This window comes from Vulpes vulpes, chromosome 9 (assembly GCF_048418805.1).
Source record: "Vulpes vulpes isolate BD-2025 chromosome 9, VulVul3, whole genome shotgun sequence".
In the NCBI taxonomy this organism is placed as follows: Eukaryota; Metazoa; Chordata; class Mammalia; order Carnivora; family Canidae; genus Vulpes; species Vulpes vulpes.
In genome coordinates, this window is record NC_132788.1 from 5,521,052 (window position 1) to 5,548,629 (window position 27,578).

The 27,578-nt window shown below is 48.2% G+C and overlaps 1 protein-coding gene across 5 annotated transcripts in view; it reads right to left on the minus strand.

The window, feature by feature from the left end:
* Nucleotides 1–24,474: 24,474 nt before the first annotated feature.
* SH3BP4 (SH3 domain binding protein 4) overlaps nt 24,475–27,578 on the minus strand; it is an 81,064-nt gene continuing 77,960 nt past the window's right edge. For all 5 annotated transcript variants that reach the window (XM_072719122.1, XM_072719126.1, XM_072719125.1 and 2 more), the window contains one exon: nt 24,475–26,571. In XM_072719122.1, the coding sequence (XP_072575223.1) occupies nt 26,347–26,571 (225 nt within the window). In that variant the 3' untranslated portion in view covers nt 24,475–26,346. The remainder of the gene's footprint in view (nt 26,572–27,578) is intronic.

Here is a 27,578-nt window from a genome sequence, read left to right on the forward strand (position 1 = left end):
ATATTTCATGCAGATACTCTGCAGACCCTTCTCTGAACCCGGTTTTACTGCCCTATTCACTCCCCATCAGAAACGGCATGTTTGGAATGTGATTTCGTTTTATATCCTCCAGGGCCCCAGCTGCCAGCCCGGGCAGCTCTCAGGGCTGCTCAGAGCCCTATTTAAAAAACAAACAAACAAACAAACAAACAAACAAACAATAAAAAACAACCCTTTCGATGCCTAGGTGGCTCAGGGGTTGAGCGTCTGCCTTCAACCCAGGGTGTGATCCCGGAGTCCCAGGATCGAGTCCCCCATGGAGACCCCAGCAGGGAGCCTGCTTCCCCCTCTGCCTGTGTCTCTTTCTCATTCTCTCTCTCTCTGTGTCTCTTATGAATAAATAAATAAAATCTCTAAAAAATAATAAAAGTAAAAAATACAAAAACTCCTTTTAATCACATTTGCCTGAGCCACCATTCCCGAAAGCTCTAGAGAGTCCTCCCTGCTCGCGGGGAGCCCCCCCAATGCCTGGGGTTGACCTTCAGCCCCCCTCACGGGTGGACACCCGGAAGGGGAGGAAGGTGGGTGGAACCCGAGAGCTGCTGCAAACTTCTTGGTCCACTTTGATGTTTTGGAAATTCCGTGATTAAAGAATACAAAGTTCTTTTGTTCCTAGAGCGTGTAATTAATGAAGCATCACCAGGAGGCCCAACTCTGGGATTAAACCAACAAATCCCAAATGTAGGAAGCCGACCTATTTATTTATTCAGATGTGTGGTGTTTGGGACTCGGCTCCATAAGGAGGGGAAATCCTTCTCCCAGAAGGTCTGCTTGTTCTTTCAAACAAGAGAAGGAAAGACAAGCCGACTTCCCTGCCCCGGCTTCGTAGGCGTCCCTTTGATGCTGAGCACCTGTCCCCTGCCCCAGGTGCTGGTGCCCCGTGACCTGCAGGCTGTCCACCCAGCCTGTCCCAGCACACTTCCCCAGGATCGCCACCGGCCCCTCACGTCTGTGTCCATCCCCTCGAGGAAGCCACGTTTTTCCACTAAAGAAAACAGGCCTGGCGCTGGAAGGCTCCCCTACCGCAAGCTATTGCCAGATAAACTTGGTCAGAATAGTAAGAAATACTCTGTAGTGAGTTTAAAGGATTGTAAGGGAGCAATCGCTGTAAATCCATGAAAGAATGACTTTTATTTGTCTAGATCAGGATTTCTTAATAAAATAATACTCTGCTTCTCAGAAGACGTGGGGATTGGCTGCTCGGGTTCATTTAATTTTCTGGTTGCATAAAAGCCAATCTAAACGCTTGCTTCAGCTCCCGTTGCTGAAAGTGTTTCTAAAATGTAATATTGGAAAACAGAGAAAAAGAAAACGTGGTTAATTCTACGGCTTTAATAAGGTCGCTGGACAGATCATAAGGCGCTCTAAGGACTTTTGTGACCGGTACATTTCCAGACGCCCGCCCGGCTCCCGGTGTTCCCCTCGCTGTGGGCGCTGGCCACGGTGGCGACAGCCCTGGCCCCATGAGACCCACTCAGAGCTTTCTCCCCCGAGGATTGGGAGCAAGGCCAATAGCAAGAGGTCAGTTTGTCCCGCAGGCTGGAATTAGCACACATGAACTTGGGCGCCGGGGACAGTCATTCTCTACACGGTGTGTAGACCGAGGCACAGAGAGAGCCAGTGTGTTAAGGGAAAAGGTTGAAATAAAGGTGAAAGAGAGTGTGTTCATCTTCGTCTTGGCCTTGGCTCAACCTCGGGCACTTGCACTTGTGTATTAGCTTCAATGGACCTTCTTCCAGCCTTGGAGGAACTGGCCCATTAGGGCGCTTACCTTCCGTCAGGGAGGGATCCCAGAGTCCCGGCATCGAGTCCCGCATCAAGCTCCCTGCTTGGAGTCTGCTTTTCCCTCAGCTTCCCTCTCTCTCTCTCTCTCTCTCAACCTCTCTCTCTCTCCCTTGGTGTCTCTCATGAATAAATAAATGAAATCTTTTTTAAAAAATAAAGCTTTATTTTGGGTTCATGAATACCTTTCTAAAACATTCACTGTGTTACAATCACATTTTTTTTTTATGTTTAAACATCAAGTGTGATCTTTCCCTGAATAATTAAATCTGTGACCTTTCTAATTTATGTTTCTTCTCTATTTGTTAGCGCATTTTTAAAAAAACTCAAATCATCCCAAATGTGAACAGAGGGAGGCCCCTCAAGAAAGCTGTTTTTTCACACCCACATCAATGTTTGGGCACCTCCTTCTTCCTGACCCTGTAAGATATTTCAGGTTGACTTTATAGTTTCCTTGCTCCAGGCCTAGAGTCAGTCATCTTTCCCGTTGGTTGAGAAAGGAATTTAGAAGCCAAGTTCTGGGCGTTGAGTGCTCATTGCAGCCGAGTGCTGTCGTTTCCAGATCTTGTCAGTGGGGAGAGATTCAAAATATATATATATTTTTAATTATGAGTTTAAATTATGAGTTTGTGCCTTTACCTCTCGCCCAACATCAGAGGTTCTCGCTCACATCCCCACAACTCCTATTAGTCTATCCCCTCTCACAGCAAGATTCACTGTTTCCAACATTTTGCATATTGACTCTTTTGCCCAATCCTAGAATACACATGAAATAGTATTTTGTAATTACTACACCCTTATTAGTACTGAAAACAAACCTATTAAGTAAATTTTAAGATTTCTTTGCAGCTCTTTTGTCCTCAAAATATATCCCACTGGAGGGTGGATAGCCAGAGTAAATTTTTCAAAAATTACTTGAATTGTTATTTGTCTACATGGTTATGATATCAATTTGATACTTAGTTAGATTCATCCGTTTCTTCTCATAGTCATTGACTTTGGCTTCGATAAGAAAAGCCAGAGAAGATAGAAGAAGGTCGCTTTATATAAAGACTGTACATAGCGCCATGACAATGAAAGGTGCTACTTAAGCAAATTAAAATATAAATTTTAATTTTAATTAAACAGAAGATAATTCCCCAAGAGAGGTGGAGCTATGACGTTGGTGTTTTGCTGTTCCTCTGAGCAGCCTTCAGAGAGCAAGGGAGACTTCCTTAATGTCCACAGGGTAAATGAGGGCAAAGGTGAATTTGAGATGTGGGTGTCGGATGATATGAGAGATGATCATGGACCAAGGGAGGGAGGTTGCTTCCTGCAAAAACACAAAAGCACCCAGTGATCTCACTGGATGCAAAACCGAGACCAAAAATGCATTAAAACTCAGCGTCCATGAGGGAGCCAGACTTGCCAGACATGGTTTTGCCTGGTGAGTAGGGTAGGGGGGACTGGTGAGACAGAGTCACGGCCAGGACGGGCTGATAGGAAACATCGAGCGTGGTGGTCGTTTTGCACTGAGCTAATTTGTCATTGCACCGTTTGATTTAAAGAGTCTTTTGCCCAAAATTTGGCAGCTGAATTGCTAACTTTCGATTTTTACTTCCCCAAAGTGCCATTAATCATAATTCCAAGTCTCACGTGACTCACAAATTTCATAACTTTTAAACTTTGCATAATTTCTTAAATCGTGGTCCAGATGATGCTAACCTCCCCACGGAGTTACTTCCCATAAGCCCGAACTGGCAATACAACTAAAATGTCAGATATGAGCAAGATCTATAGTTTTCGGCCTTAATAAACAGCCGAGTTCTTGCATACCGTGGGTTCAGATACGTTTGCCTGCGCCTCGTCTTAAACTTACCTAACTAAGCAAAGCCTCAATTCCTCATCCTGGGTTGCCCTGGAAACCATTGATAAGATTTCAAAACACTTCAAAACAACCTAACCGCTCTCTTGAGATGTTTCCTCGGTTGCTGAGGAAACCCACCTCTTCTTTTGGCTCGGGAGTGGAAAGAAGGGAGATTCCTGTGCTGGGAGCAGAACGGTATCTGAAGATTCCTGAAAGGAGGACCAGCCCTGAGAACGAGGGCCCTCAGATGTTTCCACCCTCCGCCCACTAGATGTGGTCCCCTGACCTCCCACAGGGGCGCCCACACACGTTCCCCAGGCTGGGAACACTGGGAGAGACCTCCAGTCTGAAGGCCCCGGCCCTGCTTCCTCAACTCCACCTGCAAGAGCTGGACATGCAAACTTTGGGGAAACGTACAGGCAGTGTGGGGTGTAGTCGGTCCCTCTGCTGGGTGTCTTGCCGCTCTCCAGATCATTAATGGAAAGCAAGCGTGCAAAACCAGGTCCCACCTTCTCCCGCTGCTCCAGCCCGCCTTCCCAGTCGTGGGAGAGGGTCTGGGGTGGGAGGCAGGGGGTGGTTAACGTCGCAGGGAGGAACTAGAAGCTGGCCTGGAGAGGGGAAAAATCAATTAGAGCTTCTCCTATCCCTTCCAGCCAGCTCCCTGGGAGCAGAAGGGAGCTGAGTGCCGGAGTCAGCCTCCACCCTGGTCTGGGCATGTGTGGGGAGGCTGCTGGGCTGGGTGGGGGGCACCTCTCACAGGGAGGGGTGGACAGGGAGGAAGTGCAGGGAACTGTGGGGACACCCACCTGGCATCCAGGCATGGGTGCAATTGGGCGCTGGGCCAGGGCTGGGGGAGGCCTGAAGTCGAGGAGTCCAGCCTCCACTGGCAGGAGGCTCCATGGGGGAGGCGGCGGGAGAAGGTGCTGAGGAGGGTGTTGCCAGGATGAGCCGTGGAGGAATGTTCCAGAAGGAGTGGGAGGTATCTGTTTCCAGCTTCGGGTTAGGAACCGCCTCACAAACAGAGAAGCCCACTTTTTAAAGGACGGAGATTTTCAGGGAAGTAGAACTGTGTGTCACTCAGGCTTAACTCTGAGTGATGACTTTGACTCGGAGTCAGGCCTGATTCCTGGCTCCCCCAGCCTCTCTGTGAGCGGGAGCATCAGGGCCCCCCGCTTCTTGGGAGGGCCGAAGAGGGCCTTGGGGTCTGGTTGCTGGCCAGGACACAGCCACGGGCGGCAGGGGAGAGGCAGGGCGGCCGGGCGGGGAGGCTGGGGCTGCTTCGGGGGGGGGGGGGAGGCAGTTCTCAACTAGGCCTGAAAAGGCAGGTACCGCTTCTTACAAATGAGAAGGAAGAAAGACCGTCCAGGAGCAGCAAGGTGGAGATCGTTGGGGGCCCAGCTGTCCGGGGCTCAGGGTTTGTGAGGGGGGTGGGGGGGGGAGCTGCAGGTGGGTCTGCGCAGGTGCAGGGAGCCTGGGTGCCCCTCCAGGCCCAGATCGGGGAGCCCACGAACCTGGTGGTGGCTGAATGGCTGCTGAGTGTGCTCCCCTGGGAAAGGAGGCATATCTTCCTTGTCCCAGGAGGATGCGGACAAAGGCAGGATCTTGAGGAGATGGAGGGGGATCTTGAAGAGGTGGAGGGGGATCGTTTGGGTCTGTGGCTCTTCAGATCCGTGCAAAGGAGAAAGTGCCTCCTGTGAGAACAGGTTGTAAGCCGAGCTGCTGCGTGGGCACAAGAGTCTCAGGTGACATCCCTCCTGCCAGGTGGGGAGGAGCCTCTGAGGCAGCTGCACTGGAAAGGGAAAGAATTCACTCCAGAGAGGGACACTCACCTGGCACCAGGTCACAGTCCCTCTCACCTCCTCAAGGATGTGGGTCTTGAGCCTCCCTCTCTCCTGCACCATCCATTTTTCCAGCTACTCGATTATTCCAGCAAACTGGAAACGGACGCATGCAGAACCACCACGTGATGGCTTTACTGCCCCCTTCACGGCTCAGAAAGAGGTGTCTCGACCTGCTTGCCAGCTGCCCTCCTGCCACGTTCGTGCTCTCTCGCTGCTGTGCGGGGCCTCACGCACGCAGAGGTGCATAAAGTCCAGTCCTTGCTCCGTGACACACTCACCTGGGCCCATGGGTGGCTCGCCCTCGTTTATTCACTTATTAGGTATTTGGTTTTGTTTCGTTTTTAAATATTTTATTTATTTATTCATGAGAGACACAGAGGCGAGTCCAATGTGGGACTCGATCCCAGGACTCCGGGGATCACGACCTGAGCCAAAGGCAGATGCTCAACCACTGAGCCACCCGGGCGTCCCCGATTTAGGTATTTGTTAGCACCTGCGAGCTCACCACCCAAAACAAGGGCTGGCGAGTTAGCAATGACCCACATGTGGCCTGTGGTTTGCTTCCCTTCACATCCCGCGGCCTTCGTCCACCGGAGGCCTATCATCACCGAACCCTGCTTTGCTTTCTGCGTGTTTCCACGGTGCCGCGGGCTAATAGAGGCCCTTGCCCACTCTTCCCCGGGCTGGCCCTGCGTTCTTTCCACGGCTCTGCTGAGGCCCCCAGGGCTGCAGTGAACATTCTTGTCCCAGTTTCTCACGTTACGTCACCTCTAGGTCCCAGGTTTGTCTCTTCTCTTAAAATTGTTCTTAGAACGATTTTCAACACCCACATGGCTGTTTTGCTCAGGAAGTGCACACTGTGGCACATTGTCATAGCCTCTGCTGTCCCCAGTCTGCTGTCCCCAGGGGCCGCAAACACCATTGAGCGGACGAAGCCATTTCCCTGACAGCTGCCTTTATGCCCGACTCGGGGGGCTGCGGATAAACCCACCACAAGCATCTCGATGGCATAACCCCCTTCGTATTCAGATCCATTTCTTCTTTTCTTCTCTATCGTCTCCGATAATTGAAAACTAGGGTCAGTGAAGCAAATGGCCACACGTGGACCCTCCCTCCATCTCAACTACATGAGCCCCCCCTCAACTACATGAGCTCTCTCTTTGGCTTATTTCTGTAGATTAGTAAAAGATTGACTGCTTATTGTTAAACAACTGAGATATGCTCCTTTGGGTTTTCTAGAAGGGACTGGAAGATTTCAGGATTTCTCCAGATGTAATGGATGCTGGGTGAAAGGGACGGAAGACACAGGAGGAGAAGATAAAGGCAATGACTGTCCCCACATGTGTGGCGGCCAAGGAGCAGGGCCGCCAAGCGGTGCTCTAGGTATTGGGCGCCAAAGAACGAAACTCCCAAATCGTCGAGGTGGAAAACAACAGCCACTGTTATGACGTTCACGGATTGTGTGGGTCAGGAATTGATGCGGGGCGCAGTCGGGATGGCTTGTCCCTGTTCTGCAATGAGAAAGGCTCGAGTGGCTGGGACCTTCTGGAGTGTTCTCTCACCTGTCTGGTGCCTGGGCTGGGGTGACCCGCAGGCTAGGCTGAGCTGGGACGGTTGACCAGAGCCCTTCCGCGTGGCCTCCCAGTGACGTGGGCCCACTCAGAGCACGAGGGCCTCAGAATCATAGGAGTGTTTACACGGCAGTCAGAACTTTAAGAACGAATGTTCCAGAAACCATGTGGTCTCTTGTCCTGGTTTCAGACGCCGTGCAGCCCCGATTTTGCCATGGCCTCCCGGTCGAAGCAGTCACGGCCCTTCCAGCTCCAGGGGCAGGTGCAGAGGATGCACTTCTGCACGGGAGCAGCGGCGAAGCGCCACGTTACAAACCGCAGAGAGCAAGGAAGGGGAGGAAACAACGTGGAAGACGGGGTGCACGGGCCTCCTGGGAGTTCCAGGGGAGAGCCGCAGTAGGATGGGGGTGGGTGATAGTAGCCCGACCCCGGGGAATTTGAAGACTTGGCACCCGTGGTCACGCTGTCCCGGGAGATGAGAGCTGGGGAGCTGCCTAGCGCCCCGATCCAGCCACAAGTGGCGGAGGGCCGACCGACCAGACACAAAACTGCTCGGCGGTCCAGGGCTCACACTCTTCAGATGTCCTCACCAACTGTCATTCGGGCTTGGCAGCTCTTTCCTGAGATAAAATGAGCTGAGATTCAACTGGAATAAATGCATGCTAATGAGGAAGAGGAGACTCTTTGCCAGATATAGTAAAATAGTGTTTGGGATCTGTTGGCATTTTGGTTGGAGAAAGGAAGCAGCCGGGGCCCTGGCAGCAGCTAAGTCAGACTAAGAACAGGGTGTCCGGTGGTCTTGATGAGGCCATGGGGCCAGATGCATCAGTTCCCAGATGTGGGAACTGATGGTCTCTTTGTTGCTGAAATGGAAAGGAATGTCTCTACTCTTCCAAAGAGAAAACAAAAGGTTACGTGAATGACTAGTAAGAGAGTCCCATATTCTTCATTTTAGGGGTTTCCAAGGTGTGAACATCTCCCCCTTGGAGCAAGGTGGCTGGAATCAGGGCCTGGCATCCCATTCCTTTTTGAGAGACGTGTCCATGACCCAAGGCTGGGCTGGGGACAAAATTCTGGCTGAAGGGCGTGCTGATCCGGCCACTATCTCCCGATGAGCTCTGCGAATGCTTAAATGTCATTGTGACCATGATCACGAGGCAGCAAGCGACCTTAGGTCCATCCCGGCGCCCCTCACCATTCCAGCAGGGACTCTGCATTGGAATTCCCGCAAAGCAGTGGATGACACAAATGGGTCAAAATTACACCAAACTCGCAGCATGTCTTTGATCAGGACCTGAAGCCTGAGTTTCCCACGGGCAAGAGAAGCACTGCCTTGTGCAGGTCCCGCCTGGTCCCAGAGAGGAGAGCTCCTCAAGTCTTGCAGGCTTCCTGGGGGAGATTCAGAGGAATTCCTAGGGGAGCTTTTCAACAAAAAACAAACAAACAAACAAACAAACAAACAAACAAAAACCAAACACCTTTTGGGAAAACATTCTTTTGGCAGCACATTGCATCTCTGTGGGTAGTGGCCTCATTGCTGCCTGTTACTGTGGAGGCAAAAGTAGGGTTCCCGCAGGCCGGCCTAACCTGTGCTCATGCTAGGGTTCTTTCTTTCTTTCTTTCTTTCTTTCTTTCTTTCTTTCTTTCTTTCTTTCTTTCTTTCTTTCTTTCTTTCTTTCTTTCTTTCTTTCTCTTTCTTCCTTCCTTCCTTCCTTCCTTCCTTCCTTCCTTCCTTCCTTCCTTCCTTCCTTTTTCTTCTTCTTCTTCTTCTTCTTCTTCTTTCTTTCTTTTCTTCTTTCTTTTTCAAGATTTAATTTATTTGATTCATGAGAGACACAGAGAGAGGCAGAGACACAGGCAGAGGGAGAAGCAGGCTCCCTGCGGGGAGCCCGATATGGGACTCTAACCCAGGGTCCCAGGATCACACCCTGAGCCAAAGGCAGATGCTCAACCACTGAGCCCCAAGGGGCCCCGTCATCCTAGGATTCTGTTAGAGCTTGACATGTCTCTGTGGCCCGTGTATATGGCCTCTGGGGTGAGCCCACCAAGGATATACTTGGAAATAACTCATCTTAAGACAAAGGAGAGTCGAAGAACACAGAATGGCTCAAAGCCAATGACCCAACTGGGAAGAGGCGGCCCATTCTGGTTCAGGACAGGGTCTGTCCCACAAACTGATCAGTGGCCCAGCCTATGCAGACTCATAGTGGTATCTCAGGAAGAGGATCTGGAAATTAAAAAGTAGATAGGAATGAACAGACTTGCTGCTTCACTAAACTTCCCCTACTCTGCAGTATTGACCATGGTGGGGAAAGGGTGTGTAGTCGGTGGCTTGGCAGCCAGCCCATGGACATTTCATGGTGACCTCAATGGTTCTCTTGCAGCACCACTGGCTTCTAAGACATCACTGACCTCCACGTGCACAACTGGAATCTGGGCCGGGCATCTCATACCTACTTGTGGCCTGGAATGTGGAGATAATTCTTAGAAGCTGAGCCCAGAATGATTTGTGCATCAAGCAGTCCAGAGGGCCTGATGAGATGGGCAAGAAAAAGAGTGGCCCGGAGATGATGAAGACCCAGTGAGAGGGCTGGGCCAGGGAGTGGGGAGCTGAATCAAGGAGGAGTTCTCTGAGTCAAAAAAAACAGGCAATGAATCAACAATGAGCAACTAGAACAGGTCCAATTTCTCGGCTATCAAAATGTCAAAGATATTTTAAAATTGTAATTCCAAGGAAGATCTAAAACCAGAGTCAACAGGGAACTTTATAATGGATGGATCAGGCTGGCAACAGCTGCTCCCTCTCGTCTATCTTAATGTCACCAAAGGAGAGACAGCCAGACGTCCTGTGCCTCTCAAAGCTCTGCAATAAGAAGTTTGCAGCACCACCTGTGCAATATTATCCATAAATTGAACTTGAACCTAATCAAGCCTCTACATCTACCCATTCACAGAAAATATGAGGTTTAGAATAAATTTAAATGGTGCTCCAATGATTCAGCCAGCCAAATCAGGAAGTGAGACATTCTGTCGGGCAAATGACCTGGAAAATGATCAGCTTGTTTCCAACAAATAACTGGCATGGAAAAACCAGAGGAGGAGGTGAAATTATTAAGATTACAAGAGAATTAAGAGACACATCAGCTGAAAGCAATAAATAGAGCAAATGAACCATAAAGGCCAATTCCAATTTCCTAAGACAATCGGGAAAGTTAAAGGGAGATTAGTTATTAGGTAATATGAACAAATTACTGGTAATCTTTTCAGTAGGGTAACGGTATTGTACGTACATTTAAGCTTCGATCATTTATTTGTTAGACATAAATGATGGAGTATCTATGAGTGAAATGATATGATACCTGGGATTTATTTTTAATTGCTCCAGAAAAAAGAAAAAAAAGGTTTTTGGGAAGACAGAAAAACACAAAGAACAGAGTGTGGGTGATTGTTGACATAGGTGATGGGTGCTGAAGTCCACTGTATTTTCCCTATTTTTGAGTGTTTGAAATGTTTTCACATTAAAAGATTAAAAAAAAATATTCCCTGGATTAGCAAAGGTGTAGAGAATTTTTTATTTCAGATATTGTATTATCCAGCCTAACGGTTTCCTATGATTATATATTCTACTTCTGTCCTCATTATATTCTTACTTTCCTTAAGATGTTGGGGCATATTTATAATGTCTTAAAGTTCCTCTCTGCTAAGTCCATCATCTGTAGCATTTCTGGGTCTGTCACTACGCCTGATTTTATCCTGACCATGTGTCACATGTTCTCACATCTTCACATGGCTAGTAAGTTTTGTGTGGGTATTGGACAGTGTGAATATTACATTATTGAACTTCAATAATGATTTTGTTGTTTTCCTTTAAATAGCATTGTTTTTGTTTTTTTCCTTTAAATAGTATTTTGTTGTTTTCCTTTAAATAGTATTGCAAGGGTTGTTTGTTTGTTTGTTGGCAGGCAGTTAAATTATTTTTGCATCAAATTGATCTTATTGACTCTTGTTTTTCTTCTCTGAAAGAAGAACTGGCTTTGGTCCAATGTCTGAATACTGTTGTCTCCTACATTTTGCCCAGTTTTATAGTTGTTTGGTTTATGGTAGGTGGGCAAGTTCCATACTGGTTATACCTCATGGCTAGAAGCAAGAGTCTCACTATGCCATTTAAAATAAAACAAAACAAAACATTTAGCCAGTCTAGAAACTTCTTCTGCTAAATGAACTAAGGCAGAGATGAGGTCTAAATAAAACATGATTACTGTTTTATGGCCAGTATAGTATATACCTAAAGGGCGCAATGACCATGACTCGTTATATTGTCTTATTCTTATATTGCATTTGTTACCTTTGCAGAAAGGGGGTGGGGGTGGGGGGACAAATAGAAAAACAAAACAACCATAATCCAGAATAGAAAAGGGAACCAGTTCCTAGGGGCCTCAAAGACTTTTAAGGAAACCTGATCATTAGAATAAATAATGAACAAGCTAACCTACAAATACCCAGAGGCCTCCCTCCTCCCCCACAGGACACATGTACTACCCACTTATGATAGTGTCTGGATCCAACACGTTATAAACATGCCCTGGTCTCAGTGGCATGCAGAAAGCTTCGAATTTCCATTAACCGAGTGGACAGATGTTGGTATAATCCACTTTTATTATGAGTGTGAATTCAAAACAAATGAGCCTGTTCAAAAACAAGGTTGGAGAGGAGGGGGAGTAGAATCCCCACACATTTTCTCTTCAGAATTGCCCACCACCCCTGCTCTCTCAGGCCCTCAGGTCCAGGGCAGTGGAGGGAGGCTTCTCCGTGGGCTGGTGGAATGGGTGGCCTGGTCGAAGACACATCTAACTTTGGAAGGGGGCACCTTCCTCGGTGCAAGGGGGCACCTTCTTCGGTGCAAGGGGGGCATCCTGGACTGCAGGGCGGGCAGGTAGGATGCGAGCCAGCGACAGCCACTCACGTTCACCGATGGAGCTGTGTCTCCAGCATTCGGAGCTGGCCTTGCAACACAAAAGATCATATTTCCCTCGGTGTGAGGTTTAGGTTGACTTTGCAGAGGTTAGACATTATGTTGTCTTTCTTCATTTAACTCTGGGTAATGTATGGGTAACTCGGGAAGCAAAAGCAGCAGTGGGAAATGAGTGCTGCAGAGCCAAAGGTGGTTAAGCGCCGCTAAAGGCCATAAGTTTTCCCAGGAGACTTAAAAGGAACTTCTCCCGAGCTCCTGTTTGTGGATGGCAGCCCTTCATTTTGACAAAGCTGAGCTATAAAGCCACAGGTAATGAACCAGACGCCTGCAGGCAGCTTTCGGGAACCTGCCGTACATTCAGATCTCTGGGTATGGAATGGCTTTATGAAATATGATGGCAGTTTTGTTCCTTTAAGCAATTCTAAGTACAACAGAGGATGCCGCTAAAAAGCGAATGAGCAGCAAGGAGGTTGGCTGAGTGCCTCAAATGAAGGAGAGTCTCACCGTTTGTGTGTGGATATAATCAGTAACCAGCCAAGGAAATACTGTGCTCGCTTCAGTTTCAGGCTCTGTAGAGAATTTGAGCCACCCAGCAGTGAGACCCTCTGGTCCCCAACCCTCCCTTTCCTACGGCCAGTATTTATTATGCTGCCTAACACTGGCCACGGGGGGTGCAACAGGGAGCAGAGCCAGACAAGGCACCTGCCCTGATTCCGTAGGAGAGACAGATGTCAAGGAAGTGGTCACATTAAAGATGTGGAGATTACAAAGTGGGGTGAGTTCTCGGGAGGAAAGGGGCATGGATCTATGAGGGGTTCATGAAGGAACTTGGCCAAGGCCGGGGATTGGAGGGACAGCCTGGGCAGGCTGGAGGGGGAGCCTTCCAGAGGGGAGGGCCCGGGGTGGGGGGCACAAGGGAGAGAGCCAGCTCCAAAGAGGGGACCCCGCTTGTGCCTAGGAGGGGTCGGAGAACTGAGAGCAGCTCCTATCCCTCTTGTTTGGAGGGAGGGTGGTCTCTGCTAGGGTTGAGTCTTCCTTGGGGTCGACAAGATGCCATTTCGGTCCTCCCCACGTCTATCTGGAGAAGAGATCCGGCCACCTCTTCTCAGAGCCATCGGAGCCCGTGAGGAGGGGTTGTGCAGACACCCCGTGAATGTTTGTGGGCGGCCCCGACAAGAACACTTACAGCTCCCTACATTTTTTTTTATTGGTTCTCTCTTTAATTTTTTATGCAGCTCCCACAGGGACAATTTAAAGATTCACAAGCTGTCAGAGAATGTTTCAAAATACTCTAAAGAATCAGACTACATGAAATCTACCTCTTTAAAATATTTTAGAGCTGTGATAAACAAGGAATATTTATGCTGGAGAAACACAGATTTAAATTTATCTCCAGAAGCTGAAACTAAACGAAACTAAAGGAAAGACCTGATATTCCCCCCAAATTACAGCTTTTGAATCACTTCACTGTTATTCCTTTGGGTGTGTGGAAAACATAAATCAAAGATGCTTTGTATGATTTTTACAAATACCATCATGTGTAACCATGAAAGAGAAGCTCTATCTGAACTCATTCTCCAATCATTTCTCTAAAAGGCGGAGCAAATGCCATGCTTTTGAGAGCATTTTTTTTTTTTTTGAGAATAAAAATCTTACTCTTTCCCCTAAACTGTAGGTATTTTGACCAAGAGACCCAAACGATTTTTCCTCGCGTATTAAATCCAGATCCAGGCAAACCCTTCACATTTAGCACAAATATTATATTGTAGCGGACGGGAGGGAAAATTTGAAGACTTTGCTTCCTTTATGAGTCGCATCTCTTTAAAATACAAGGTTTTCAACTGCAAGCTTCAGAGTTACTGTAAAGAAGATGGAAGGTTTCCAAGGGGGAGGAGGACTTCAAGTGTATAGTCTTACTTAGTTTCTGGTGAGATGTTAGTGCTCATCAGTGGGTTCTGGGCCACTGGAGAAATACCACGGGGCAAAATTTCTTAGCAAAACATCCCCCAACAGGCAGCTCAGCTGAGAAGTTCTCCGGCTGTTTGCCGGTGCAGCCTGGACTGTGGGTGTCTGGGGTCGGGAGAGGGATGGGAGTGGGAGGTGTGCTCCCAGGGGGCCGGCTGCTAGTCCACAAGGAGGATGCTTCTAGTTAGAACTCAGGCCCACATCACGGTGATGATAAGTCAGTGCCACTTCAGTAGGCTCCAATTCTGTGTGAACACTGAGCTACTGCTTCTATGGACAGTCACTGTACCTTTTTTTTTTTTTTTTTTAAGAATTTTTATTTATTTTTTATTTGACAGAGAGAGAGAGAGCGCACAAGCAGGGGGGCGGCAGAGGGAGAGTGAGAGTGAGAGGCAGATTCCCCGCTGAGTGGAGAGCCCCATTGCAGGGCTCGATCCCAGGACCCTGAGATCATGACCTGAGCCAAAGGCAGATGCTTCACAGACTGAGTCTCCCAGGTGCCCCTGTACCTTTGAGACCTGTTAGGTCATTTGGTTCAAGACTCTACATCCCATCAGTTCCGACTCCTGCTTTCTCCTGCCAAAGCACCTCCCTGTTCACAGGCTCGGTCCTCGCTGCAGCCCCACCCCCAGGCCTCCTGTCCTCAGTTAGGAAGAGCTCTGTGTCTGGTGGTGTCGTCCAGGAAAAGAGCCCAGACACAGGCATCCTTGCTTTTCTTCACGGTGAAGAATGCGAGCCGAGTCTGCAAAGGGGCCAGGCTCCTAGAATGTTTGGTTGCTAACAGGTGCCCTAAGTCTACTGCCAATCTGAGCTCTGGTTGTGACGCCAAGTGACCCAAACCCTGCTGTCGGGTGTTTCATTGCATGTTGGTTTTATTAAAGTGTGTTTTGCTTTAAATTTAAAAACTTGGGGATCCCTGGGTGGCGCAGTGGTTTGGCGCTTGCCTTTGGCCCAGGGCGCAATCCTGGAGACCCGGGATCGAATCCCACCTCAGGCTCCCGGTGCATGGAGCCTGTTTCTCCCTCTGCCTCTCTCTCTGTCTCTCTGTGACTATCATAAATAAATAAAAGTTAAAAAAAATTAAAAAAAAAATTTAAAAACTTAACTCATTAAACTCATGAGCCTTTGATGTGGACAGTGCTGTATGCCAATTGCATCTCAATTAAAACTTTAAAAAAAAGCATTTTGCTTTCATCAGGAATCCTTTACGGTGCTCCTGCTGGGTGATTCACTTTTACAGAAATTACACTGACTAGTTAAAAATCACGTAATGATATTCATCTTTGATTCCAATGGCAGTAGTACATGCAGGTCCCTAAGTTATCACCCTAGAGGCACCTTCACAATGCGTGTATTAGGCCAGGTTTTAGGGCCGACTGACCCACTAAACCATGCTCGCCAGCTCACGGCAGAAAACTGGTCCATCACCCACACAGGCACGCTTAGCCGGATGACCCCGTGCCCTTGGCCCTCTCCCTTTATATCTACCTGGAAAATGGACCCGGCACCTAGAGATTCGAGAGCAGACTTGAGCAGGGGACAAAGGCCCACGAAGCATGGCTGTGCAGGGTGGCAGGGGGAGAAGGAAGCTGGCTCCTGGAGCAAGCGGATCGGCCCCCAGGCACTCGCCTGTCCCGGACCTCTTGTCAGGACAGGGAAATGAAGTCCTTCCTCAACACAGCCGCTCTAAGGGCCCTGTGGCATGCAGCCAAACGCAGTCTGCAGTCCGGCAGCTTGGGAGAATGATGCATGTGATGTGCATGACGTGTGGTGGCTGAGGGCCTTGAGGGGGTGTGCCCTGGGCGCAGGCCAGCTGGGTGACCAGGGCCACATGGTGTGCTGGTCTCTCCCCACTTCCTTTTCCTTAGCTTTACGCTGTTGGATCCCTCTGGGATACTCATTAAAACTCTAAATAATAGGGTCTTTTACACGGACATGGTCTTTTTCCATGGCTCGTAGGCTCGTGCTTGTTACACATTGGCGGAACCAACCTGTAGGACAATCTATTAAACACTCCAGATGCCCTCCTCAGAGGAGGCACAGAGCAAAATGAACACAAGATCAGCACCCTATTTGAGGGTCTCCCAGACGTCCCGAAACCCAGCCAGGTATCCTGCCTGAAAACATCCAGTTCTCGGCATATAAATCAATCTTGATTATCTGCCTATCTATACCCAACTTTGCTGATGAACGGTATGCAAATGAGGTACTTGTTTGACTTTTAATTTTGCAAATTGAGGTATCCGTTCTATCCCCAGAGCCAATTCGAAATTACTCTCATTTCATACATTAATATCTGTGGCAAAAAATGTATGGAATTATGAAAATATCACCATTACAGAGTAAGAAATCAAAAGGCACAAAAAAAGATACGCAACAGAAAATTCTTCCCCCAAATGCAGTTCTCCAGGCTCCCCCGGCCCCCGCCCCTCCGGCCGTACCTCTTGGGTGTCATTCTAGGAGTGCTTTGCATGCGGCCCTATGTGTTACTTTTAACATAAATGAGAGATTTCTGTTTCACTTACTGTATCTTGGAGACCCTTTCACACCAGTAATTATAGATTTGCCTTTTCCTTTTAATGGTTGAACAGTATTCCATGGTGTAAAATGTATCGCAATTCATCCAACTGCCCCATTATTGATGGACGTTGATATTGCGGCAAATTTTAAAGTCACTCTTCCTTCATCCAGCCTCTGAGCTGTCCTCATGCCAGCCACGGATGTACGCAGACAGAATGCAAACTAATTATGTCTGCTTGACCAAAGGAAATGAAAAACATAGAACCTATTGCAAACCCTCTCCACCTCTTACCATCTCCATGTAAAACATTCTGAAGTCAGAAATACAATTTTTGCTATTTACCACTTTCAGTTATGTACAGTTTTGGTCTCTGGCTCGGGTTTTTGGCTCTCCGAAGAACATCCCCTGGGTGTGGCAGGAATGAGGGACAGACAGAAGGACCTTGGGGGCCAAACTGCCTGGGTTTTGAATCTCAGCTCCACACTTTGGGGCGATGTGACCTTGGGGAAGTTACTTAGCCTCTCTGTGCCTCACTTTTGCATCCGTAAACTGTGGCTAATAATTGTACCCATCTCACAGGGATGTGGTGAGGATCAAATGAGTTAAAATCTCTAAAGTTCTGGGGCACCCGGGTAGCTCAGTGGTTGAGCATCTGCCTTTGGCTCAGGTCATGATCCCGGGGTCCTGGGATCACGTCCTGCATCAGGGAGCCTGCTTCTCCCTCTGCCTGTGTCTCTGCCTCTCTCTGTGTGTCTCTCATGAATAAATAAATAAAATCTTTAAAAAAAAATCTCTAAAGCTCTTAGGACGATGACAGGCACAAAGCAAGGGCTAAGTGTCAGCTGTGGCCTAGGTGGCCTTGGTGTAAAGCAGAAGGGCCAGTTGTTCTGTAGAGGTGATGGCAGGCAGGCAAGCAATGCCAGGAGGCCGGCCTCGGAGTCCTTCCGGACATCTATGCAGATACAACACACACGCTCACGCACTCATGTACAGGTGCACACATATAAGAACCTCACCCCCACCACACACACCTCCCAGGTACATCTGAGCCCATTGAGCCTGCACTGGCCAGCAGGTGGGGCTTCTCCAGACTCCTTGCCTCAGGACCAGCATTAACCAAATGAGAGGACTTGCTTCTGCCCACATGGGGCTTCCCGTGGAGGTGGGAGGCAGCTATAAATCCCCGCGTCCAGCGGAGCTCTGAGTGAGGCCCCAACCTTGGCCTGGGTTGTGCAGCACAGTCCCCAGCAGGGGACAGCCCAGCAGGCTTCCAAACAGGAAGCCCAAGAAGGCACAGGGCAGGGAGGGCCTGCTTGCTCAGTACCAGCAGGCGGCCGCTTTATGCCTCTCGGTGGGGACAGGCCAACAAGGGCCTGTGACACGGTTCGTATCCTAGAAGACTCCCTGAAAAAAATTGCCTGGATTTTAATTAAAGTTCAGCAGGAGACCGATGAAAGTGGGACAGTGTGTGGAGTCCAGGTGGCTCAGGAGTCCAGAGCTGTGGCTGCAGAAATATGTGGAAATCACAAAACGGAATCTGCGCCCACCCCCTCCTATCCAGAAACAGAAATCACCTAACACAGAATTAAAAATCGAGCCTGTCCTCACACGTCAGTACACCTTAGACTGATGGAAAGCCTGGTAAAATGCAGATTCCTGGGCCCCCACAAGCACCTGATTCTAAAGGTCCTGGAAGGCCTTGGAATCTGCATTTAAAAAATATGTTTCCTCCCAATGAGTCTCCTTTAGGAGGTCACTTAAAAAAAAAATCAGGAGAGTGGTCACAGCAATTACAGTTCTTTCTTTTTTAAGATCTTATTATTTTTTTTTATAAATAGACACAGGCAGAGGGAGAAGCAGGCTCCATGCAGGTCTCCAAGATCAGTTCCTGGGCCAAAGGCAGTGCTAAACCGCTGAGCCACCCGGGCTTCCTGGCAACTATGGTTTAAAAAATGATGTTAAATAGATGAATTCTTTCTCAAGATCGCTAGGCTGGAACCCACTTCACCTCCTCCCAGAGCTCAGGGTTGAAGAAGACATATGGGAATCCAAGACACTAACGGTATTTTAACTAGATCTCTGTTGTAATCTGATTGACTTGCAAAATACACTGAAATAGGAGTGAATATTAAAAACACTTGAATAACACAAAGTAAGGTTTTATGTTTTGAAGACATTCCAAAAACAATGATGCTAATCATCTGCTTTGTTGGAAGTGCAGTGTGGGTGCCATGCAAGGCTCTTTCATTCAGGAAGAAGTGCTGCCTGACGGCGTCAAAGATACCCAGTAATATTGTAAGCATAATTTTGGAATATATTACACATCGCAAACAGAAAATGGAGTTCCTTTTACTCGGGTATGAACTTCTGAATGCAAAACAGATTTAATTTTGTTTTGATAGCTCCGGATATCCTGTGCATGGCATCGTAACACCGGCCATCGGTACCTCTCTATGTATTTTGCACAAATCTAATATTTGAAAAATGAGAGCTATCTCCCAGGGCCTGGGAGAAATACATAAATCTCCAAGGTCTGTATAAATTATTTCTAACTGGGTCAAGTGCCCGCGTCCCTCTCTCCTATCCATTACCTTTTCCGTCTTTAATTTCTCAACTCATCTCTCACATGGAAAACGTGATAATTAGGTATACGTAAAGGTGTTCTGCAAAATGACTTGGAGAACTGGAATCTGATTTTCCAAAGAGATTTTATTTTTATTTTTTTTTAACACATCAATGTATCCTTTTGAATTTACTAGTTGTACAAAGAATGCGCCCGCGCCCGGCACGTCTGTCCACGCGTGGGATTGTATTTGTATTTTTCAGGGTGTCCTGCCATGAAGCTGACTTGTCAGCTTGGATCTTACTATGAAGTCTTCATTCTGTAGACGTTGGTTCTAACCAGGCTCAGAGTCAAAAATGAATGTGCGTCACTTCTCCAGATCCTTCTCTTCCCAAGTCGGATGGCCCTGGGATTGCTGGAGTTGCCAGGCAACCGCCCTGCCTGCCCATCGTCCTCCAGCCTCCTGCTTGCTCAGGTGTCCAGGGAGGCCTGACAAGCCCGCTCCCTGGGGCTAGAGATGTTCACCAAGTGTATCCACGTCTGCTATTCTCACCCAGGTGTGATCATCCACACCTCGGGTGTGAAATGACTTTGTATTTGGAATGCAGAAAAAGACGTGGATGTGCGAACAATAAAGCAAACACTTGTTATTCCAAGTGTGAGCTTCTGTGGAGCTGAACACATGTGATATTATAGTGGGAAGACCAGTGAACTAAAACGAATGGAGACAAAAATTTCTGGAAAAATAATCCAGAATGGACTCCCCATAAAACTTATATTTGTTTGATAAAAAGAAACCCCTGCAATTACACACTAAGCTCCTCAGGCACTAGTGCGTAGCCTCCATCTCCCTGGACGAATCGGTCTGCTGTGGTCCCTGGGGAGCTCTTCATTCGGTCAACCACGCATCCGAGAATTTCCTGAGCGTGAGCTTGAACATATCGAGTGTGAGCCGGGCACCGTGGCATCTTCCTTGCCCAATTTATGGTCTGTGGGTCACATCACGCAAATGCACGGCTCTGACATGGAAAGATTCCGATTATATTTGTGCTAAGGGCAGAGGGCTGCAGGGAAACAGAGGAAGGGCTTTTCTTGGTGCATCCAAGACGACTTCCCAGGGGAGTCTGATTATCATAAGAGCAGAACCCTGAAGGACTAAAACTCGTCAGAAGCCCAGGTGCTTGTGTGCAAGCAACGGAAATTGGCACCGGCCGATTCTTCCGGAAAGGAGATTATTAAAAGATAATTGGGTCATTCGCTAGAGGGTTGGGGGAGGAGCCACACTCAACGCTGATGTTCAGAACTGGCCTGATGAGGAATGTGCCCCTGCATCGGGCACACCAACCACGGAAACTGCCACCCATGACATGGCTGGGCAGGGCCCTTGCCCTGCTGCCACCCCTGCCCTGGATGCCCCACCACCGCCCTCGCCTCCTTCTTCAAGTTGCTGGTCTCTGAGTCAGAGATCCAATAGTCACACGCCTGCATTTAGCTGCAAGAGAAGCTGCGAGCCTGTGGTTCCAAATATAGCAAAAGTGTTCCACAGAGGCCGAGCACCCAGAAAACGTGATAAAGCCATTACGGCAGCGAGGAGGGTGGTCTAGGAGAAACAGCCACCAGGGCAAAGGGCCACGGAAATAGACTGTTTCGTGTTGCTTCTCCCTTCTTTGTGCAAAAATTCAAGTCTTAAAAAAAAAAATAAGCATGGATATTTGTCATCGGCCAACATTTTGCTTTGCCAAGAAAGGTATTAGAACCACAACTCCTACACTTTACTGTTGTGATCAGTTGCCAAACTAAAGGATATTTTAACACCAAAAAGGAATGGTGGGCTTGATCTTGGGACCGGGAGTGACGGTTGGATTCGCATACGTTTGGCTGGATGGAAATCCTCAGTGCACTGTGCTTATTTCTCTCATTTTGTGTGGACAGGTGGAAGCTCATCAGGGCCAACGGTGACCCATGGGTAGGCGTGTGGGAGCCCCCCTTCCCATTCATCTGCTTTAAACACGGGGCCGCTGCAGGTGGGGGTTAAGCAGAAAGGGGCATGGCTCCTATTTTAGAAGGACCATCCTGGTGGTCACGTGGAGGACTACTTGGGGGACCAGCCTGGAGTTGCGGGCCACGGGGAGAGATGGTGGCCAGGATGGGAGGAGAAGCCCCCGGAGGGAAATGGAAGGGGTCGAATCAGAAGCTTTCCTTAGGAGGCACCTGGGTGGCTCAATGGTTGAGCATCTGTCTTCAGCACAAGGTGTGATCCCAGGGTCCCGCTTCTCCTCTGCCTGTGTCTCTGCCTCTCTCTGTGTGTGTCTCTCATGAATAAATAAATAAAACCTTTAAAAAAAGAAAAGCCTCATTAACAATCACTTTGACAGGAGTGGGTGTGTGGCTTCTCACATCCTTTCTTGGTCTGCTCTGATAATAATGCTTCCATTTTAAAGGTCTGTATCTTCCGTACTGGAATACAGAGGCTGAAGGGCCAGGCTGATGCTCCATGTGCCCAAGACTGGCTTCCAGGAGACACACAGCAGGCGAGCAGCCCACCGGCCCTCCCGCCACGCTGCCCACCCCACACGAGGCTTATGCTGCACACACCACTGTCCCGGTGGTCTTCTGCTGAGCCCCGACGTGAAGACCCCAGAGAAAGTTGTGCTTTATGCACAGGACATGCCTATACAGATATTCTTCTCAAAAGCAAACCAACTGAACTGGGAAATTAAGGAAAACGGCTTCAGATATTTAAAAAGTCACAGACATGACCAGTTCACGTCCTCAAGGTTCTCTTCTCCCTTAGTAGGTGGAACATCGGATCGGGGGGCAAAGCTTTAAGAAATACTCTTCTGGCCAATCTGGAGCAGAAACTGTCATACCAGCCATTGGGAACAACTGGTAGAGCAAATCTGATTTCAGTTACATTAGGAGGAGCTCCCTGCTTCTTTAAATAAGGAAGAAAGATTACATCTTCATTTTCATTAACCTCTAACTGAGCATTAGCATTTCCTTCGGGCATGCATGCAGCCAAGGGACCTCTATCGGAAATCCCTGTGATTTTGCCAACAATTTCTCAATCTCAGATACATGAAATGCTCATCACTATTCTGTGAGTTTATGGTGGATGAGGCCTGCTACTAGGTTGGTATTTAGGGCATAAAATAGCATCATTATTCCCATGACAATTTAAAAAGCCTTTTGCTACCTGTATGTAAACATAGCTGCTTTCATCTGTGAGCACCGGGTTTCTTTATTTTATGCATTTACCTAATTGCGAGGACTGTACAGCTTTATCCGACTGCCACAGGGGTCCATGGCACAGAAGGGGTTAAAGCCTTGCATCATACCGCCCCAGCCCACTCCCTGGTTTCTGTAATGGATGACAGGCTTGCAGGCAACAGAGGCTCTTTTCTTCACTTACAAAAAAATTGTGGCAAAAAACACACAACAAAGCCTATCAGCTTAGTCATTTTTAAGTGGTTCAATACAGTTCAGTAGTGAGGCACGTTTATGTTATTGTGCAACCCACCTAAGATGAGCTCTTTGATGAAAATGACTGGGTCTTAAAAGTGGAAGACTTCTATTTATTTATATGTCAAGTCCACCTCCATAAAACTGTAATTTTTTTTAACAAAGAAAAATTGGGGCTAAGTGCAAATATTTTATATACTTAAGGTTTTAGGGAAATGGGCACGAACTAGTAAGGTTTACCTACTGTGCACACACTTTCCAGCAGAGGTCTGTGAGGGATAGAGGGACAACCAGGCTTGCTCGCTGCACCCAGCCTCCTCCTCAGTGCCCACCCTCAGTGGCACCCCCGGCTCCTGGCTTCTCAGGCAATGGCCTCTGTGTTGTCAGGTTTCTCTCTGCTTCTGATGCAGCAGGAGGGCACAGCCGGGGGTGCACAGAGCTCGTACTGGCCACTGCATCGGCCGGGCCTGTTTACTGTCTGCCCCCACCCCCACCCCCAGCTGTCTTCCTCATCTTTGAAACTGAAACCAAGGTCATCATTAATTGGAGCAAATCTTTCATAGACCACAGGTGTGAAGCAAAGCCTGGGCACTTGGCTGCATTCTTTCCCCCCCAAATCCAGGTTACTGCTTAGGGTGATGCAATTTCAATCCATTTTACATGAAGTTGAATTTTATTAAAGCACAAATCATGGACCCAACTGACAGTGTTTCCCTCGTGCCCAGAAATGGGAAAATTGCTTTGGTGTGTGTACACTTGAGTTCCATCTCTGCCATGTTTTACCCTTCAAACACTCCAAACACTGAGCTGGCTCTGATGCCCTCACTGCTGGCCGCATGTTTTACATTGATTTGCAAACCCAGGAGGAAGCCCATTCTATCTACCTCTTCCATAGCCAAGCTATAGGCATTCAGGGATGCATTTCTCTCTCAGTCATGGTCGATTCCCTCCTGTGATACATTCGTGGCACCAGGCTCTGGGGATTCAGCGATGAGTTTAGACTTGATGACCTCAAGGAGCTCCAGGTGGTGTTTCAGCGTGGGGGAAGAGCTCAAAGGTATGAGTGTGGCGGATGAGCAAGGGAGCTCTGCAGCTGATGTGCATGGGAGGTGCAGCCAAGGGGGAGCATGAGCCCAGATGTGACCGTACAGTGGGAAGCAGGAGGGGAGAGTGGCCAGTGGCCCAGGTGGGAGGATGTTGAGTAGTGAGTAGTAAGGAGAGCACAGGGAGAGAAGGCAAAGGTCCAGCCACGGTTGGGAGATACCAGGGTGCTGCATCTGGTGACCAATTGTGGGGAAGGTCCTGGGGCCAAGTCTGGGCTTGGCTGTGGTGTCAGGTGACACAGGGGGTGGGGGCTTGGTGATCACAAGCAATTTGGCACATGCCCCATGTGACATGGATATATTGACGGTCAAGTGAGAACCAAGGCAGGAATTTATTATGGACAAAATTATCTTCTTGGGAAACTGTTTTCTTTTTTTTCTCAACAGAATCTTTTTTTGAATATTTGGTCCTCAAAAACACCTGCGAATACCATAACTTTATATGCAAATTACTATTGTTTCAAATGTCAAAATTAACATCAACAAGGAACTGGAGATTCAATGCTGGGCCTGAACTCACCACCCTGAGATCAAGACCTGAGCTGAGATCAAGAGTTAGATGCTTAACCCATTGAGTCACCCAGGTGCTCCAATAAGTAGAGATTTTAATTGAGCTTCTTGGATCCTGGCCTATGGAATATTCAGTAAAAATATAAAAGTCATCTGCTAAACCAATGGTCACCTTGTCATCTAGGGGGTGGCTCTTGAGGGGAGGGAGCCTCCATTATTCTATGCACAGATACTTAAACTAGGTTTTACTTGTTTTATTTAAAGTTTCGTTGGGTACAGAAAAACACACGCACACTTAATAGGTTAAAATATCCAAATAAAATTTACTGCAACTTTTGTAGAATTTAATTTGTGCTACAAGACATGTTGCATAGGAAACTATTTAAAGCCCCTGAGGAAAAATATCCATGGTTTAAGGTGCAACTGGTTTTGTTTCTTCTTTGGGGAGAAGGCGAGAGATGATCTCTGGAAAGAATGAAGGTGGAAACGAGAAGCAGAATTTAAGGTTATTTCGTGTGATGATTGGGGAATTGCGTGTCCTGGTTCTTGCAGCATAAAAAAAAAAAAAAAAAAAAAAAGTAGTGTTTTTCTCTGTTGATTTTTTTTCCCCCTAGCTGGTTGGTCTTCAGGATCTGAATCAATAGATATATAAGAATGTTTCAGCCCAAGAGGGATCATACATTGATTACAGTAAGTAATTAACATAACATGTTTTAAGACAGCAGATTTCGAGCATGAGGTCCGGGAATCCCAATGGCCCACAATCACTTCACACAAGCCCACTGCATGTCCCGGCACATTCCCGGGAATCAACTCTTGATTTGCCAAATAATTATTCTTCAATCCTGCCCCTTCCTCCCCTCGGAGCTGCCGCAACCACAGTGCGATCGTGGAAGCCAACACTGCGTGCCCACACATAGCCACGCCGATCTACAACCGTAGAGGTCATCAATGCAATGCTCTGGCAAATCCCTGACTTTAGGTTGGGGAACGTTATTTTAGAAAACGTCCATCTTGCTCAGAAAACCTTTATGTTGTATATTAAATAAGATGGAGTCCCCTCCGCTATTATTTCCTAGGACACGTGGGTATGACCAGAAAGGGAGAGGGGTGGATTTCCTATAGAATGAAGTGGAGAGTTGGCCAGTGGCGGCAGGCACTGCTGCACACACATTAGCGCAGGGCACCCCTCGTGGTGAAGTCTCCCTAGTGGCCACGGGGAGGAGAGCCCTGAGCTGTGCTCCCATGAAGAAACAGGACCTGCGGTGGCTGAAGCCTGCAGGGACTACCACACTGCAAATGGCACACAGTTTTCTTGAACAACCTTCATGCTGGTGGGGGCCACCAAGAATGCCAGCTCCCAGCTGTCTTTTCATCTCAAGGGCACCTGCTTGCTCGTGTAGGATTTTACTTTGCCAAATAAAGCTCAGAGAAGGCTTGCATGTGCTCTCGCTGACCGGTTACTGTAACATGAGGCGGAGGTACAGAAAAGAATGCAGGTGAAAAGGGACAGCAGGACCTGGGACATTCTCAGAAAGGATGGACAAGAGCTGGACTCATCTACTGAAAAACCACGTTCCTATTTGATTTACCCTTTTTACAAGTAGAGAGCAAAAGAGGTCCAACACTTGAACAAGTGTCTCTCCGTGCTAAGTGTTGAAATGCAAAGGGTGGCTGGGAATCACAAATGCCCTCAGTGACCTTTAAATACATATATACATCTGTAACATAATTTAAAAAGGTCTTTATATAACATAAAAACCTCAACAGCATCCGCCCCTATTAAGGTGGGTTTCTTTTTTTTTTTTTTAACCTTTATGGTCCATTAAAAAAATTAGATACCACCCTTCTCATATACCTCCCCTCATACTTTAAAAAAAGTGACTTTTAAATTTAAATTTATACCTAACAAATAGAAAGCTATCTGATTGGCAACAACCTGCAGTAGAAATTCCCTTCAGGCCCCCCCGTGATGGAGGAGGACCGTGGAGCATTGTGTGTGCTTGGTCCTTGGGTGTGGGTCCAGCCTCGAGGGAGCCCGGATGTGTCAGAGCAGCCGGCCCTTCCTCCCTCCCCAGCTCCAGGTGACCATGAGCCAGGTGACCACACGGGCCTCCAGGACAGGCAGAGGGCTGGTGCCCCGGAGCAGCAGCGGGTGGGCATGTACCCGCTCAAATCACAAAGTCGTCGTGGTCCACTGGGCTGAAGGCAGCTGCTCTCAGAATGTCCAGCGAGTTCACAAGGATCAGAGTCCCTGTGAGGTGTTTCCAGCGCTTGGTGATGGGGTTCTTCATCTTGTCCAGGCCTATGTGTAGCTCCTGGATGACGTCCCGGTAGCTGTCCCCGATCTGGTGGCTCCAGGTTAACAAAAAGTCATAGGCGGGTTTCCACATGGCCTGGATGGTGGAGTCATCCCAAAGAAAAGGAGGGAGGGGGAAGAAAAGATGAGGGGACAGTAAGAGACGTGATCCTATTATTTGATCCTATTAACTCCAATCCCTTTGCTCATTATTTATGTTTCTCATTGGAGAGTGGGACAAACCCAGAGAAACAGGTGGAACCGACTCTGTCCAGAGCCAGCACATTTCTGAGGGAAGAACGTGTTTTGTGCGAGTGCAGGAAGGCAGGAGAGAGTGTCTGAGCAAACACGAAGGGCTTCTCTCCTTACAATCCCCGCTGCGGGGTGCCTGGGTGGCTCAGTGGTTGAGCGCCTGCCTTCAGCTCATGATCCCGGGGTCCTGGGATCAAATCCTACATCAGGATCCCCACAGGGAACCTGCTCCTCCCTCTATGTCTCTGCCTCTCATTAATAAATAAATATATCATGAAATATATATTTAAATATATATAAACATATAATCAATAATATGAAAAAAAAAAGGAAAATACCTAACAATCCCTGCTGCATTTTCTAGGTGGGCCATTTCTTTAGAAATTCACTGTGCTAATAAAGGACGCCCTTATTCTGGGACATCCTCCTTCCTAGGAATCTCAGGCCAAACCCAGCTTTCCAGAAGCTTCCGGCCACCCTCGCCAACAAGAGAGAAGACAAAGAATCTCTGAGGAGGAACCCAACCGGCTCCGGCCAACGTTACTCAACAGAGCCCTGGAATGTCACCAACACAGACCTGGCCAGTGACCGAGCAGGAGTGGCCACCAAGGGCTCCCTTGGCACTCTGCTCTGTCTGACGGATGGTCACTTAAGAACGGGACAATCAGGGGCAGGCGGTTCTGCGGACACCTCATGCCCAGCGGCCTTGTCAGCGGCAGGGCCGGACTCCCAGCCAATGGCCTTGAGGAAGAGGAGGCGCGCCCCACCCGGGAGAGCCCACCAGGTGCTGGATGCACACTTATCTCAACCTCACCCCCGTCGACACGCTGGAAAGCAGACACAGTCGTGAGT